At 39.5% G+C, this 16,631-nt stretch overlaps 1 protein-coding gene across 1 annotated transcript in view; it reads right to left on the bottom strand.

The window, feature by feature from the left end:
* Positions 1 to 501, bottom strand: part of pamr1b (peptidase domain containing associated with muscle regeneration 1b) — a 29,817-nt gene extending 29,316 nt beyond the window's left edge. The window contains exon 1 of the mRNA XM_088417096.1: positions 271 to 501. Within this exon, the coding sequence (XP_088273222.1) occupies positions 271 to 430 (160 nt within the window). The 5' untranslated portion in view covers positions 431 to 501. The remainder of the gene's footprint in view (positions 1 to 270) is intronic.
* Positions 502 to 16,631: the final 16,130 nt, after the last annotated feature.

Here is a 16,631-nt window from a genome sequence, read left to right on the forward strand (position 1 = left end):
GGTTGAGGTCAATATTTTCTTCCTAAGGTACTGCTTGCAATGGATCTTTAAAAAATGCATGTGCCCAAACATTAAATGCATTTTCTCAAAACAGATGAAAAAAACAAAATTCCCACCAATTACTTTGATTACTGATTTTTTTTTATGGTGCTACTTTTGTGCTATTAAGTGATTTAAGGAAAGACTGGATCAAGAAAAAGATGTTGGTGAGAACAAAAGACCTACAACAGAGAGAAACGAGCGAGGTATACAAAAAACTAGGTCTCTTACTGTTGGGCCAGGAACTCCCCTGAGGTACGAAGATAAAGATGAGGAGGTAAAAGAGAAGTAACCAGCCTGCCCTCCCACTGATAATTGCGCCGGTCCCTGGAATTGCGTGGTAGCCCCCATCGGTTTGCCCCAGCTGTAGACCGGGTTCCGCAGACAGCATGCTGCAGTCTGGAACTCTGTTTACTTTCTGAACTCAGCTGACATCACCATCTCAAACTCTTTCATTGCTTCCTGCCCCCTCCTTCTAATTTTTCTCTTGCTCGCTTAGCCTTCAGTCTCTCTCTCTCGCTCGCTCGCTCATTCTCTCTTCCTTGCTCTCTCATCCACTTTCTCTCTCTCACTGGCTTCAAGTTACAATCCAGTCTCACAATGCTCTCCCTTAATCTGAACTCCTTCCGCATGGAACACCACAAGCATTGCTTTTTAATGAATGCAGCCCCTAACCTTTTATGCTAATCTCCTTGTGTCTGTCACTCTCCTGCTCACATGCAAAACACACAATTAGGCCCGACACATTATTCTTGTACATTGTGAAACAAATGATGTGATGGAATTCACGTCTGGTAGACTACTCGAGTGCTCTAAAAAAAAAACCCTGAAAACAGGTATGAGGGTGCAGAATCAGAATGTGTTACATATATATATATATATATATATATATATATATATATATATATATATATATGACAGGTACCAACTGGCTAAGCGGTGTGCGGCCTCGGTGGTCGCCGAGGCAAAAACCCGGGTGTCGGGGTAATTTGGCGAGGCTATGGAAAACGACTTCGGGGAGGCTTCAAGAAAATTCTGGTCCACCATCTGGCATCTCAGGGGGGGAAAGCAGGGCACCATCAACACTGTGTATAGTGGGGATGGGGCGCTGCTGACCTCGACTCGGGACGTTTTGAACCGGTGGGCAGAATACTTCGAATAGCTCCTCAATCTATTCAGGGGTTCTGGAGAGAAGGGTCCGTCTGGATGCCGAACCTTGGATTCAGGAGGAGCAATGAGGTTTTCATCCTGGCCATTGAACAATGGCAGGATCCTCGAGGGTGCATGGGAGTTTGCCCATCTAGTCTATACGTGTTTTGTGGACATGGAGAAGGCGTTTGACCGTGTCCCTCTGGGAGTTCTCTGGGGGATGCTTCGGGAATATGGGGTACCGAATGCCCTGATAAAGGATGTTCTGTCCCTGTACCACCCTTGTCAGAGTTTGGTCCGCGTTGCTGGCAGTTAGTCGAATCCGTTTCCAGTGGGGTTTGGACTCCGCCAAGGCTGCTCTCTATCACCAATTATGTTCGTTACTTTAATGGACAGAATTTCTAGGCACAGCCAAAGCATTGGGGGAGTCCGGTTTGGGAGTCTTGGCATTACATTTCTGCTATTGGTAGACAATGGTACTGTCGACCTTTTCCAGACTGTGACCTCCAACTCTCGCTGGAGCAGTTCGCAGCCGAGTGTGAAGTGGCTGGGACAAAGATTGGCACCTCCAAATCTGAGACCATGGTTCTCAGTCAGAAAAGTGGACTGCCCTCTACGGGTTGGGGAAGAACTACTGCCCCAAGTGGAGGAGTTCAAGTATCTTGGGCTCTTGTTCACGAGAGAGGGAAGGATGGAGCGTGAGATCGACAAGCGGATCAATGCAGTGTCTGCTGTAATGCGAACTCTGTACCGGTCTGTCGTGGTGCAGAGAGAGCTAAGCCGAAGGGCAAAGCTCTCTATTCACTGGTCGATCTATGTTCCCGCCCTCACCTATAGTCACGAACTGTGGCTGTGACTGAACAAACGAGATCCCAGATACAAGCGGCCGAAATGAGTTTCCTCCGCGGGGTGTCAAGGATCTTCTATAGAGATAGGGTGAGGAGCTCAGTCATCCCGGGAGGGACTCAGCGTCGAGCCGGTGTTCCTCCACGTTGAGAGGAGCCAGTTGGTTAGGATGCCTCCAGGATGCCTCCCGATATATATATATATATATATATATATATATATATATATATATATATATATATATATATATATATATATATATATATATATATATATATATATATATATTATGGAGCATCGGTTGACTTTGTTGACTTTGGGGAAGAGGCGGTGTGCATTACACCCTGGACTGGTGACGTTCATTTCGTGAAATCCAACTTAAGTCATTTAAGGTCTTGGTCTTTTGAAGATTATGGTGTGTTTGTTGATCATTGTCTCTCTCTGAGGTCATCATTTGAGTCTGCATTGTCATGAAAGCACGCCCATGATTGCTACTGACAAGGCCCTGGTGTGTTTAATCAGCCTTTCTGGCAGCAGGCCAAATTGTCTGAGGAAAGAGGGGTTGGAAAAGAATTTTACTGACTGATTACACTGGATGTGTGTTTTGGCCAAAAACTGTAAATTGAGTGTATTGAAATGACACTAATGAGACAATTATTCTTTGCCTTAGTATGTGTACCATATTCTGTGTATATATATATATATATATATATATATATATATATATATATATATATATATATATATTTTTTTTTTTTTTTTGGGGGGGGGCATTATTGGCTTGGTCTTCTCTTTTCGTCTGTTTTTGTGACACGCCTGTGTGTGACGTTCCTTAAGTAACCCTTCTTTTTGGATGAAATGCAAATCTCCTTGGCCAGGAATCCTGGCCTCTGCGCTGTGATGCAGACGATAGTGACAGGAGACATGACTCTGACTGGACACGTTTACTGTACACACAAAACATGAGGTGCATTGGTCAGCTCCACACACCCTTAGCAATCCACTCGACTGCTGCATCAATCAACTGACTGTACTACTTATAGAAAATGTAAAATAAAACAAATACAATGAAAAGTACCCTTACACACAAAATATGAGGTGCATTGGTCAGCTCCACACACCCTTAGCAATGCACTAAGAAACAATAAATTAGAACAGCAGGCTGATTATTATCGAACAACGACACAGTGCCAGCCAACACATTGCTAGCGTCATTGAACTGACGGCCCTCACGGCACACCCATCCCTTTATACCCACCATATGGGAAAGGTGGCGCTATTTAGTGGTTGCACCCAAACAAGTGGTTACAAAAGTGACATTGTTACATATACAGAAAACAAATGACCAAGCTAAATGGAAAGTCTACAAAGTCAATCACAAATGGACTCAGAAAGTCATATTTCAACCGTGTCTGAGAGGATCTTGGTGTTTGGAGAGTTGGAGAAAGAGGAGGGAAAAAGTAACATCTAGATTATCAGGTCAAAGTTCATGACAGTGTCTGTGATGATATTAGGGGCTATCAGGGCCCATGCTATGAGTAATGTGTGCATTTTTAATGTTGAAAAGTGCCTGAACAGCTCTTATATTTTGGATGAACTTTTGTTGCCATTTTAGGAATGTAAGGCTCCTGTGTGTAAGTGGCTTGCAGATTTGGCATATTGGAGAGGAGCTGTTGCACCTGAGCTATCTTAGATTGCGCTTCAGCCTTTCTGTGACCCCACTCGTCATCAGATTATCCAAAATCTATGTTGACACTCACCCTGTTTGACTTGGTGCATGCCAGCTTTGTACCTGCTTCCTGCCTTCTTGGACTCAGCACATGGGCATCTTTCACCAACCAGGAGTCAATATCTCCTTTCACACTGCAGAAAATCTTCCGCTTTATCCTGGTAGCTTGAGTTCCCCTTTCCGTTCACACCAAAAAACGTTCCGGGTATGGAGGCGTCTACCATGAACCTCCTAAGTGCCTAGTTGTGACGAGGGTCTTTGGCTAGCTGCACGGGTAGCTCGAGGTTGACATGGTGTGCTTTGTTTTCACTGTAGCCAGTTTAATATTTTGAAATAATGGAAGGAGAGAAAATTGATATGCGGATGGGTGCTCTTGAACAGAATCTATTGAGTATATACAGGCGTTGGGTGTCCTAGTCACCCCCAAATAAAAGCTTGGACACAGAGCTGAATCGTCGATGGAAGCGCTCACCGGCGCTGAAGGTGAGCGCTTCGGTGCCTCCTTTCCACGATGCAAAGCCCGAAAAAGAACAAATGGATCACGCACCAGCTGCCGCCCGGTCCATGGTGTGCACTCCCCTAAAAGTTCCGCGTCTCAAAGCACAGCACTCACCGGCGTCCGCCTCTGCTGTGTGTTTCCATGCCAGTGAGCTCTTCCGTGACTTCCAGCAAGCGCTCCACGATGCAAGCCCACAAAAAGAACACGGATTGAGCACACATTGCAGCGGGCCCACACCCGTCGATTGTTGTCAGTGCAGATGGCTCTTTTCACCATATACTTTTAGCAGGCTTCCCGTCATAAAGCACTCACTGGAAATGGGAAAGTACCCGCTGCGCCAGCTTTGTTGATAGACCTTTATTCATAGTAGGCCTACTGTGTTCTCAGGGAAGTGAATTGATTGCAAATGATCTGCTATTTAGAGTGAAATATTTACTGCCTATTAATTTTATCCAATCTAGTTTAAAGTCTTTTTTTTTTTTTGCTCTGCATCAAAGTATTCCACACCTTAGAGCCTTAATACACTTTTTTTTAGAGAAGTTCCCTTTCAGAAAGAAAATGCCAACCTCGATTCTGCATCGTGTTAGAATATTGTGGGTTTGTAATATTGTGATGTAACGATGCTGAACACACCCTTATCCCAAATTATTCGAATTATTCGATTATTCAAATTCAAAAAGAGTCAGAGGTTTATGAGTTTGAGCATTAAACAGTAAAATATTATTTACTTAATTTTGTGTAAGTGAAAACAAACACTTTACCTACAGGATTTGAATGTAATATTTGGTCAAATAAATACAATTTCCAATAGCATTTTCAGAGTGACTATAAAGTAAATATGTGTGTATGTGTTTTAGAAAGAGTGATTGTTTTTCCTGTTCACTTTGATTGCGGTCGATAGAATCTCCAGAAAGTAAACGACATCTGCCAGAGGCTGTCAGCGCTTACCTCCGTTGTGTTATGAATGCCTGTCGTTCAAACTTGACAGCACAGTAAGCTTGGTCACCTTGCCAGACAAATGCATAACTTCTGATACTTCCATCCATCACGTTACTGTAGAAGAGGGAGGGGAAGGAATTTCCCATGACCCACAGATCATTTTCATCCTGGGCGGCGTGACTGGACTTGCTGGGCTCTATTGACATTAGAAACATGTCGGCAAGCACTGTGGTGGCTACAGCTGTCAAAGTAAACAGCCTCATTACATAGAACAATTATTTCCCATTTAGGCTGCTCTGGTTTTAATACAGCTTCAATATTCTTACGAAAAAAGTGTGTTGTTACATGTGTGGCCTGCATGTATGGAATTATATATTTTGCAATGTATGATCTACATTTTTCGTGTAAATGCTTGTATTCCATTTGAAATAGTCTCAGGATATGATTGTTTCTGGAAGACTCTTTTCCAATATTATTACTATGTGATGCATAAATTGTATGTAATCAAACTATAAGGGCATGAGTTCACATCCACTGTCAGAACACAAAAAGAGCTTAACCCATTCCTTGTTTAGAGTAACAATTCTTGATAAAAGCATTATATATATATATATATATATATATATATATATATATATATATATATATATATATATATATATATATATATATATATATATATATGTATATATATTTATATATATATATATATATATATGTGTGTGTGTGTGTGTGAAGAAGTAGCCACCCTCCCTTACCTCTCTGGTGTTGTAATTAAAGGACTTCTTCACAAAGTTCTGAACACCTGTTAAAAATCCATTATCATGTTGGATAGAGCATTGTGACTTGCTAGCTGACTAGTCACTTGTTCCAGGCTTTAGGCAGCAAACTACAGTACTTGAGTTTGAATCAAAAGTGCTCCATCCTGCTAACTACAAAGTAATAATTTTCTTTGACCTCAACTCTTTCAAGATTTGAAAATTATCTGAGACAATATCAGTTAAACTATTCTCAATATGAATTCATGATGAAATTAATAAAACCAGAAATTATACAGTAATTAAAGAATATGTGTACACGCAACTCTTTCTACAATGCATGTTTCAGTCAATGTGAGTCTCCTGCTGATAATTTTCCAAATTTAAAATGGATTTTGTCCCTGGTGGCCCAGGTTTCCAACAAAAACAGACAAAATGATGAAATCAATTTAATGTCCAGGAAAATAATCACAGCATCACATCTCTGCTGTCTCTGTGGTAATGCAACGGACAAAGGAAAAACAGTAGACATCCTTCACTTTATTCTTACAGCTGGTCCTGTTAACACCATTAGATTAGTGGAAACTTTGAGTAAGGTGACATGAAAGACAGAAGCATGCAGCAGGCATTTTAGCCAGACCAGTGATATTGTTTTCGGTCAGTTATCCATGATTTTAGCGAAAAAAAAAAGAAAGGAATAAATGGAGATGCGATATGGGCTGTGTGTATGTGTGTTTGTTTTGTGTGTATGTGTGTGTGTGTGTGTGTGTGTGTGTTTGTTTGTTTTAATACAAGCACTTTCAGGATGAATTACAACCCACTTTACAATTCACAATGTCTTTGTCCATAAAAGAATGACTAGTTGTAACTATAAAGCAGCTGATGCCATTGGAAAGTGAATTTGAAGAAAAAGATGTTTGTTAAGTCAAAGTTTTAGTATATTATATTGGTTGCAACACAAAATAAATACTGTTTTAGTGTCAGGGAAATTAACATAATCTGGGTTTTTTTCCATCATGGTTATGGTCAGCATTTTTGTATTTATTTGTTGTTGTCTTTTTATAGTGTTCTTTTCTTTTATGAGGACAACTGAGTTTTCTGGATGTGTATGTCAGGATGGATGTCTTTAAAAATCTGCAGAATATTCTCTCTTTCTTACAGAATCAACAAATTAAGGCAAATCACATTTGGACAGAAATATAATACACCGGTCTGGTTTACATGTTCAGAGGAATGTGCAGTGACTGTGTCTGGTTTTAATTTGTTTAGGCATACAATTACAGTCAAATATATGCCATACATATCAGCCCATATGCCCCTCTTGAAATGTTCAGTAAATGAATACTGCTTTGATGCCCTACTTAATTGGGATAAAATTCTGGATTTCACGTATATTCTGCTAATTCCAAAGACAAAAATTCCATCTGAGAACCATAGTAAAAAAAAAAAATAATAATAATGATATATCACTGTAGCACCCCAAGACATTTGTCCAGAACCATGTCTGTTTTCTCTTCCACGTGACTTGATGCGATCCCCTTTGGTCCCATCTGGTACGATGACCTGAATGTTCCATATGTTATGGCAATAATGATCATGTTGCACTCTGAATGAATGGTGAATTAATCATCTAAATGATGTGAAAAATTATCTACAAGCTGCAATGCATTAAGCAGTCCCAAAGCCAAGTTGGCTTGAATATTATTACAACGGCTATGCTGAAGACTAAAACTGAATTGGAAAACTGCATACAATACAGTAGACAAATAAACAAGGTAGGATAGCTTGTCATAAAAGTGCAGGAGGAGTTACTCCGTGTTGTCATTTGAACACCACAGTCCTTTGTATCAATCTTGTTACAGACAAAATATTTATCTGTGGTGCCAGTCAAAGGTTTGGAAACACCCTATAACTTTTCATTATTAAAATGTGAACTGGAGCTTAACACTTCAGTCATCAACATCATTAAAAAAAATGGATGGATTTTTTTTTAATCAACAAAAAAATGTCAATCAAAACAGGGATACATTCCTCAAAGAGACACCTTTTGCCCAGATAACAGCTTTGCACCTTTATTGTTTTCTCTGTCAGCTTAATGGTGTGGATGACGCTTTATGACCTGCAGCAACTTCTTGTTCAGTTGTGGAATTTCAAGAGTTAATCATTTGAATGCCATTACCTCCTGATGTGTTTGAGCCCTGAATCCATGTGAATTTGAAGGTGTCAAATCAAATGAAGGCATGGTGTATATTATTGGTATAGTCAATCCTGTGAGCTTTTTCCTCTGAAAAAAATAAAAAATCACCAAGGTTACATTCTCATCTCCTTTTACCAAATTAAAGGTTGTAAATTCTGAAGAAGCCATTTTTATAGGATGACTTCAGAATCTGCTGTGCTCTGTGGTTCTGCGTTTTATGAGTATAACTGCAAATCCTTGCATTGCTGACTAAGCTCCCTGCTTGAATGATGTCAACACACTGGAAGAATAAGAAAGATGTCATTCTCATAATGGCTATTTCAGAAAAAAGTAGAAGTGAATGCCACCAAGAAGAAGCGGTTCCAATAGGGCCGCCTAAAGTTTGCAACATGGAACAGCTAGGTCTCTGATATGAGACACGAGCAGACCTCGGCTTTTTGTTTATCACACACTTCCTTTCCATTGTCCTTGTTTAGCACAAAGTGGCTGTCGCTAGGCGATTGAGGCAAATAACAGCACTTGGGCAAGGTGCCTGAGAGCTACTGTATCCACAAAGACAATGACTTGTTTATGAACCATGACAACCAGCAGTATGTTATGTATCTATTTTTTTTCCCTTTCCTGCCTCTATCATTAGGTCATTAATGCCTCATCATTATATTGGAGCATGTGTTGCGTGTGGGGAAAGACAAATGACAGAGAATGAGGTATATAAAGAGAACTTGGCCAGGCAATGAGGAGCAAAACTAAGCAGATTAATTGACTTTAAAGTTGAAAACACATTATATATAACCCTGAACTCAATATTTTACAGCAATTCTCCTCATTCCAGGATTCGTACTCCTGTCCAACAGTACCACCAGAACGTAGTTTCCCCTCCCAAAGCTCGCTTTGTCATCCACATCAGAGTGTTGCATTGTTCTGTAATTCTTGGGTGTCCAGACAGAAGCCAGTGATCTCATTTGTCTTCTCTGTAATTTAAGAGCTGTATGAGCCACATTGGACAGTAACTAAAAAGCACACATTAATCTACAAGAGGTCGCTCAACAAGACCTTACATGGGAAACAAAGAGAAATGGGATCATACACAGTAGGCATGCCATCCAAAAGGGTGTGCCCCAGAGCTTTTTATAAAGTGTTTTATGGGAAGGGTTTGTTGTGCCTTAGACATAACAACAATAATGGATTCAGGGACATGTCTTTCTTTGTTCCTCAACTATTTAAAAAAAAAAAAAAAGATAGTTACATGCAGGTACAGTAAAACTTGAACTCAGTCAAGAAATTGCATGTAAAGGCCTACTGTATTCATGCATACAATATGTAATGCATATCCTAGTACAAAAGAAATACATAAATGAAGGACTGTTAATTCCTTACAGGAGCCTCGAAAATCCAGTTACAAGACGTGAAATTCATCAATGCTCTAGCATAGATAATACTGTCACTTTATTTTATTCAAGTTTAGTGTGTGTCTTTATGGGTTGGAGATTTCTGCTGGCTACCTCAATAGTAAAAGTGTTCACAGAGGTCTTTGTATATATTCGGCGCACTTTGCACAAGGAGACGCTGTATAGCAAAGTAATGCGGCAGAAGCCTTTTCTGTGCACAGTAGGACAAGCCAACTTTATTTTGGAATGAGTTACTGTGGACTGATGAAACTAAAGTTGAATTATTTGGACATAACAAGGGCGGTTTGCATTGCAGAAGAAGGACAAAGGGTTCTAAGACAAACGCTTGCTACCCACAGTAAAATTTGGTAGTGGTTCAATCATGCTGTTGGGCTGTGTGGCCAGTGTCAATTTTTTTCAAGTTGAAGGTTCGTAGTCAGTATCAGCAGATTTCTGCAAACAATTTTCAAGAATCAGTGACAAAGTTGAAGTTAGGCCAGGGTTTGATATTTCGACCCTAAACACTAGGGGTGTGCCAAAATATGTGTTCATCATTTTCATCACAATCACAATTTTCATTCACTACGATTTAAATCGAAAAGGTCATTAACCCTATTAAAATAAAACAGAAATTGATACACTTCCCATCTGCTTCCGTACGGTAGTATGCGCTGTGCCGTGACCTCACCATGCAGCCCAGTCGAGATTGTGACACTTGCACTGCTTGAAAGCAGTCTTGTCGCTTTCACACAGCCGCAAGTTTAAATCTTTCTGTTCTGCCTTTCAGGCAAGTTTCAGTTCATTTGTTCTAGCCAGCTCTTGTTTGGAAGCCACGCTTTTATTGTTGCTGCAAACTGTGTAAACAGGAAGTGTGGTGAGTTATTGCAATGTCATGTGAAAACCCACTCTATTGTAGTAAGCCTCACAGGATTACAGCGTGGTTCACATTTGATGAAGTGATGCCTGAGCCGATGTTTAATGAAGTGGACGTCCAACAGTGGCCCCCATTGCCGTGGAGGCAACAGAACGCCATCGCCATAGATCAGATTAGAAACAATTAAGCTTTTAGATCATAAAAAGAAATGCAATTCATCATGTGAACGCGCTGGAGATGTCACACGCATATGTACCAAGCACAATGTTGAATGGCATGCCCAAAAAATGAAGAAAAACACCATCATGTGATACAGCGTGTACAGAAGTCAATTTAATCTCCTCATTTAACTTCTTAGAATATCATCTCGTACTGCCAGAGTGCTGATGCTAGAGCAGGAAGAATTATTTTGGAAAAATGAGGCATTACTCCTAGATGCGTCTCATTTCATAGAGAATGCTACAAAAGATTACATGACTTGATTGGTGACGATAAGAAAGGAACCGTCTGCATGGATGAAATAATACAATCAACACAACTTTAGTCAAATATGGAGGCAACACTGTGACTCCAAGCAAGTTTGCTGTCCCACAAAAAATTGTTAGAGGTCAACTGAGCACTTCCCTTGCCCTTGTGGCGCTCATATTAGACTTTTGATGCATATAAATCAGATGTGTGCAGGTGAGCATTTCACAATGCAGATGCATGCAATTCACAATGCAGATAGATGCATTTATATCCAGTTGCATTTATATTCAGTTTACATACACATACAAAAAAGGCCCAGGTCTGTACAGTTGAATTTGCATGAAAAAATCAGATCGTTGTAGCATGGGCGAAGTAATCACAATGGAGACACAAAGGCATTTAGTAACACACACCAAAAAGCAGTCTTGCACGTTCAATTGTATAGCCCAAGCTGGAACAGCCCAGGTGAAATCTCTGGCCACTGCTGCTGTTGGTTACATGGAGTAAAGTCTTGTGGCTCAAGTCTGTAGCTTTTCTGAAATGTCACATTGTTACATGTGTTATTCAGCCAATCGGGCGTCTACTTTGTGAAGACAATTGGTCGTGTAACACAAACCCAGAAGGGAAGCACTGCAAAGCGAACCAGCACATGTTTTTGGCGAAACAGCTAATTACTATTGCAGGTAGACAAGACCAAAAAAACTGCAAGGAATTATAAATACTGTGACTTTTGTGACATTCATAATCATTGGGGGAATTTGTTTTGTTTTCATCTGGTGGCCCACAGGTGGTAATTTTAAATAATTACTATTATTATTACTAGCTGGCGATCAAGGCCCAAACTTTAACCTATGGTTAAAGTGTACATCCGGAAATCGCACATTGAGGTCTTTATAGGTAAATTTTAATCAATATCTGGGGTTAAAATTTTTGTGTCTCATCCTGTATTTGCCGAAACAGTTTTACCCAAATCACGCAAGTTAGTTTTAAAGGACAGCACCATTTTGAGAATGGATGTGATGTCAAATTTTTGACAGGGCCCTTCCTTGCGCCACTAAGTGATATGCCAGATTATTGTTATCATTACTAAAAAGGAGAAGTGTGACAAAAGACAAACAAAAATTAGGCCAACATGAATATTTTTGAGCCAGAAAGAGCTTCTGATTCAGAATCCGGCAATGAAAAGGGCAAGACTGATTTGTAGGATGAAGAAATTGCTGTGTTGCATTAGTTAGACATCAGGACAAAGATGGAGGCTGCTGCTTTGATCAGATGGCAAAAACTGATTTTGAGTGCTTTTGTTGCCATCAACACCAATTTACAGTGGATAATTTGCCAGCATATGTTTCCCACAAACATCAGTGGCTTGATCATCAAGTGTGTGCGTGCACCGCTCCCGATCAGCTTTTTAACTTGTTGAATCCACTCTTGCACTCATTAGTTGATGTCGCACCGGGAGCCAATCTTGTGTCTTGTAGGAGTGCTCATGAGCTGATTGACTGATTGCCTGGCCAGTCTTGTCCAAGCTGTTGGCTGTGCCTCCAGCAGACAGTCACACTCTCACCTTCACACACGAGCGACAACGTGCGGCTGGAGCAATACGACGAGGACAAAATAAAGCACTGTTTCAATGAATTGGAATTTTTGAGTGAAGACGAGGAAGCACTCTACATACAAACTGAATACAATCCAGCAGCATACTGTTTGAGGGGGCTAGATAGATGGTCAAGGTTGACTTGACCGCCTCCGTTTGGCCCTGCGCTGATCGACCATCGCGGTCGCGGTCCACTTGGTCGGAATGTGGGATGGTTCCTGCCCAATGGCTTTGCCTGCTGTCAAGTCATCATTATACTGTATATATTGTTTACCTGTACTTGTCTGAAATGTGTATCTATTTGTCTGTATTTTGTACATGCAGCATCCACTTCAACCTGTGGGCCTGGAAGGGGGCTCCTCCCACCTGTGGTCCCTTCTGGAGGTTTCTGATTTTCCCCTAATTGGGGTTTTCAAATTTTTCCTTACCCTTCTGAGAGCTTTGACAGGGGATGCTGTTGTGTACCTTAGACCGAAAAGATGTCTCTGTATGACTTCTTTTTTCGAAAGAAGTCTCGACATGACCTCTTTTCATCTGTGAAGCCCTTTGAGACTTCGGTGATTTAGGGCTATACAAATAAAATTGGATTGATTGATTGATGTTTCTTTTTGTGTCCTCATTTCAAATCGGGTCGGACATGCATGCACCCACACAGATATACGTACATGTATACTGAATTGAAATTCATCAGCATGTTTTTTTTTTTGTTTGTTTTGTTTTGTTTTGTTTTTTTCTGTACCCAACCTCTTTCCACTGTCACCCTGTGGCTTTGATTGTACATTGTCCTCGTAGCACACCAAGATTGGCAGAGCAAGAGTAGAATCTGCCACAAGTGCTACTTTAGTTAATAGACATGTTACAGCAACCACACAGTTCACATCTATTACATTAAATCTCTCTGGCAAACATACTGTATGCAGTCAAATGTTTGTTATCACCCTCTACTGGTAAAAACTTCATACAACATGTTACAGAAGATTACTTCAACAGCGTGTCAGCACTGCAACAGCGTGTCAGCGATACTTTAACATCAACAGAACTTTGGTAACATAATGCGACTGTAAGTGACACCAGCCTAGAAGTAACAATAAAATATTTTTGTTTAAATTAACTTTGAATGGATTTCCACAATAATATCTTCAAAATGTGTGTTAAAAATAATTTCAAATGTTAGTTGGATTGACACAAAAAGAATTCAAATGACCTGCGTAACTCTGACGCCAGAGCACCAATATGGCATACAGTAGCACCAGTGACACAATGTAAAGGAAATGGCATCACACAATATAGTTCCAACAGTGTATTTGCATTTAACATTTTTGAAAAATGTCTTAAAACATTGACAACATTTTGGTCAATGACTTTGATCAAAAGAAAGTCTAAATTTATGAATTTGACAACATGCAAACAAATACATTGATGCTTGAGTGTGGTATGACAATAAGTAATGTCTGGCTGAAAAAAAATCCTTTAAAAAAAGAGAGCATTTTCATGTATTGGTTTGTATAATGTGTAATTAGGATTGTGAGTAACCATAAATACTGTACATTAACTGTGTGTTTATTAGTGTGCAAACATGCAGCTTTATTTAATTTGAAAATGGGTGTTGGATTGTTGCTAGCATGTTTGGGTGTTTTTTGTTTTTTTTTTTGTTTTTTGTTTTTTTAAAGGACCCAATGAGATACTCTTGGCCACGCTTCAGGATAAAAGTCTGCATCTGCCACTGGTGACCAACAATAACACTGCAGCTACAATATCCCTGTCAGAACATAATCAGAAAAGAAACTAATAACTAATGTCTGCGCCATCAGAAAGGTATTCATTCCAGTGGTGGCTCATCAAGAGATGGCACTAAACCCTTCTGCCCAGCTGAGTCCCATTGCAAGGCAATAAATGAATAAGTAAATGAGAAATGCAATTTTAAAGAAAATATTAAAAATATACCTGTTTATTATTAAGGGTGAATCTTGATGTTTTACAACACAGCACTACATATTGCAAAATATGGAATGTCATTTTCTCCTTTTGCTTTTCAATGTCTTTTTTTGTTTGCTAATGCTTTTAAATGTTGTATTTTTATTAGGAGTGTCAAATTGTGTAAGAAATGTGAATGAAAATCATGAGAAAAAAAACATCAAGGTTTCACATTCAAGAGCCCAAAATGACCTAAAATAACACTTTCTTGGCACTTTGGGGGGAAAAATGTCAGCAAGTGTAATCATACACTATTATATCGAGTGTAGCTTTTGTGTCAATGTCAGCATGCAAATACTTTAGACATAATTCCTGATATTTTTAGAAGTTGTGTGGGCTTCCTACTACCTTCCTTTTCTTTTTCAATTCATTCCTTATGAAAATCAATGAACGTTTTAGGTATAAAGGTTTCCTACAACTTGTGTAACTAAACGAAGTAGAGCAGACTCTTGAGGCAAAGCATGGGAGCATGCATGTGTAAAAAAGTGGTCCAAACAACATAAAAATCTGAGTTGTTGACAAGTGCTAAATATTTTAAAATGGGTAAGATTGGACCAGAAAATAGACATTTATTACATCTGCACAATTCACCCATTTCAAAGGCATTACATACATAATTTTACATCTTTTTAGTTGTTGAATTTCAAAGTGTAAACGAGGTATAGTTTGCAAAGGTTTCCGAAATGAAAGTTCCAAACTATACTGTCTGGACATTTATCAAATGCTTCAGTAACACAAAAACTGTTATTGAATTTAATTGAAGTACTGTATTTCAAAGTGCAGAAGATATTTGCCAGAAATAGCATCACTACATGCTCTCGAAGAACAAAACTGCATTTCTCTTTAATTCATAAATTAGAAAACAATTACATCATGCTCGTCACCGTCAGCAATGCAAAATGCTGCAGAGTAGTTTTGATGACTTACATGCAACATATTTAAGTGCATATCAGAGCATATTTAAGTGCATATACATAGAGATCCATACCTTTGTCCCTCGTTCAGCAATAAAGGGTCAATGGTCACGTAGGCTGTCCAAGCAAAACTGCATATAAAAAGTAGTAGCTTGCATAAATTAACAAATATTCATGCTCGTGGAAAATTAGACTAATTAAAACTATTGACTCTTTGATGTGTATTGACATTCTCAGCAGAGACTACAAAGCCTTAATTAATCCTAATAGTCATTGGCTTACAGTGGGTTTTCAGCTAATGTTAATTAAAGGTCAGGTTTAATCAGCAACATGAAGCAATGAAGACGTTCTCATGAGCACTATTTACGATTTTTATGTTGTTTGAATCTCTCTCCCCCTCTAGAGGGAGTCAGAGACTATAAATCTTTCAAATGGCCTGTAGGCACCAAGAACTGAATCCTAAATAGCCTTTGACAGTAAAGAATATGAAATCTACTGTAAGGCTTGACTTTTATTCACCCATAAAAATGTTCTTATCAGAGGCGCAGAGGAAAAAAAAAATCCATGTACATACTGGACAATGCCACATGACTGTTAATATTTTCTCTCTTTCCCCCATCTTTAACGCCACATCAAGAGTAGGAAAGCGGAGACAACAGATCAGAATCCCAGATAAATCAAGGCATTTCTCACTGGACAACAAGGTAGCATATTTAATAGCTTTGATTTAATTATATTTCCTTGCGTCTGTGCGGGCCGACTGTTCGATCACTTCTCTCCGCCCTCCTTTTATCAGTAAAGTGCCATATATTGCCTATAACCACACCGTTCATTTATTCAATTGGACCTGCTTTGCTGTTAATAGGAGTGATCAGTCTTTCTTAAACAGCATAATCTATGTTCTGACAGCCAGCAATGACACAAGCTTGTCCCGTGGGGAAGAAATCAATCACAAGTGATATTCTAAGCACAAGCGAAGCACATGGACGTGGAATAACTCCAACACCTACGCTCGTAGATAAGGCTTGTTCCACAAGGGTGATACCGTAAATGACATCAAGCTACCTCCAACCACCCACTTTGAGGGATATAAAGCAGATTCCAATTGTTTAGCAACCTCGTGTGTCAATATGAAAACACGTCTTACATTGTGTTTTAAGAACGTGTCTGATTTGCTTATATAGTAATTTAAGTGGAAAGTCAACCATGCAGTATGAGTAACAAAAATTAATTAGCTAGAAATGTGGAATCTTACTTGTGAGC

Source organism: Hippichthys cyanospilos, chromosome 6, assembly GCF_059441005.1.
Source record: "Hippichthys cyanospilos isolate Australia breed blue-spotted pipefish chromosome 6, RoL_Hcya_1.0, whole genome shotgun sequence".
Classification (NCBI taxonomy): domain Eukaryota; kingdom Metazoa; phylum Chordata; class Actinopteri; order Syngnathiformes; family Syngnathidae; genus Hippichthys; species Hippichthys cyanospilos.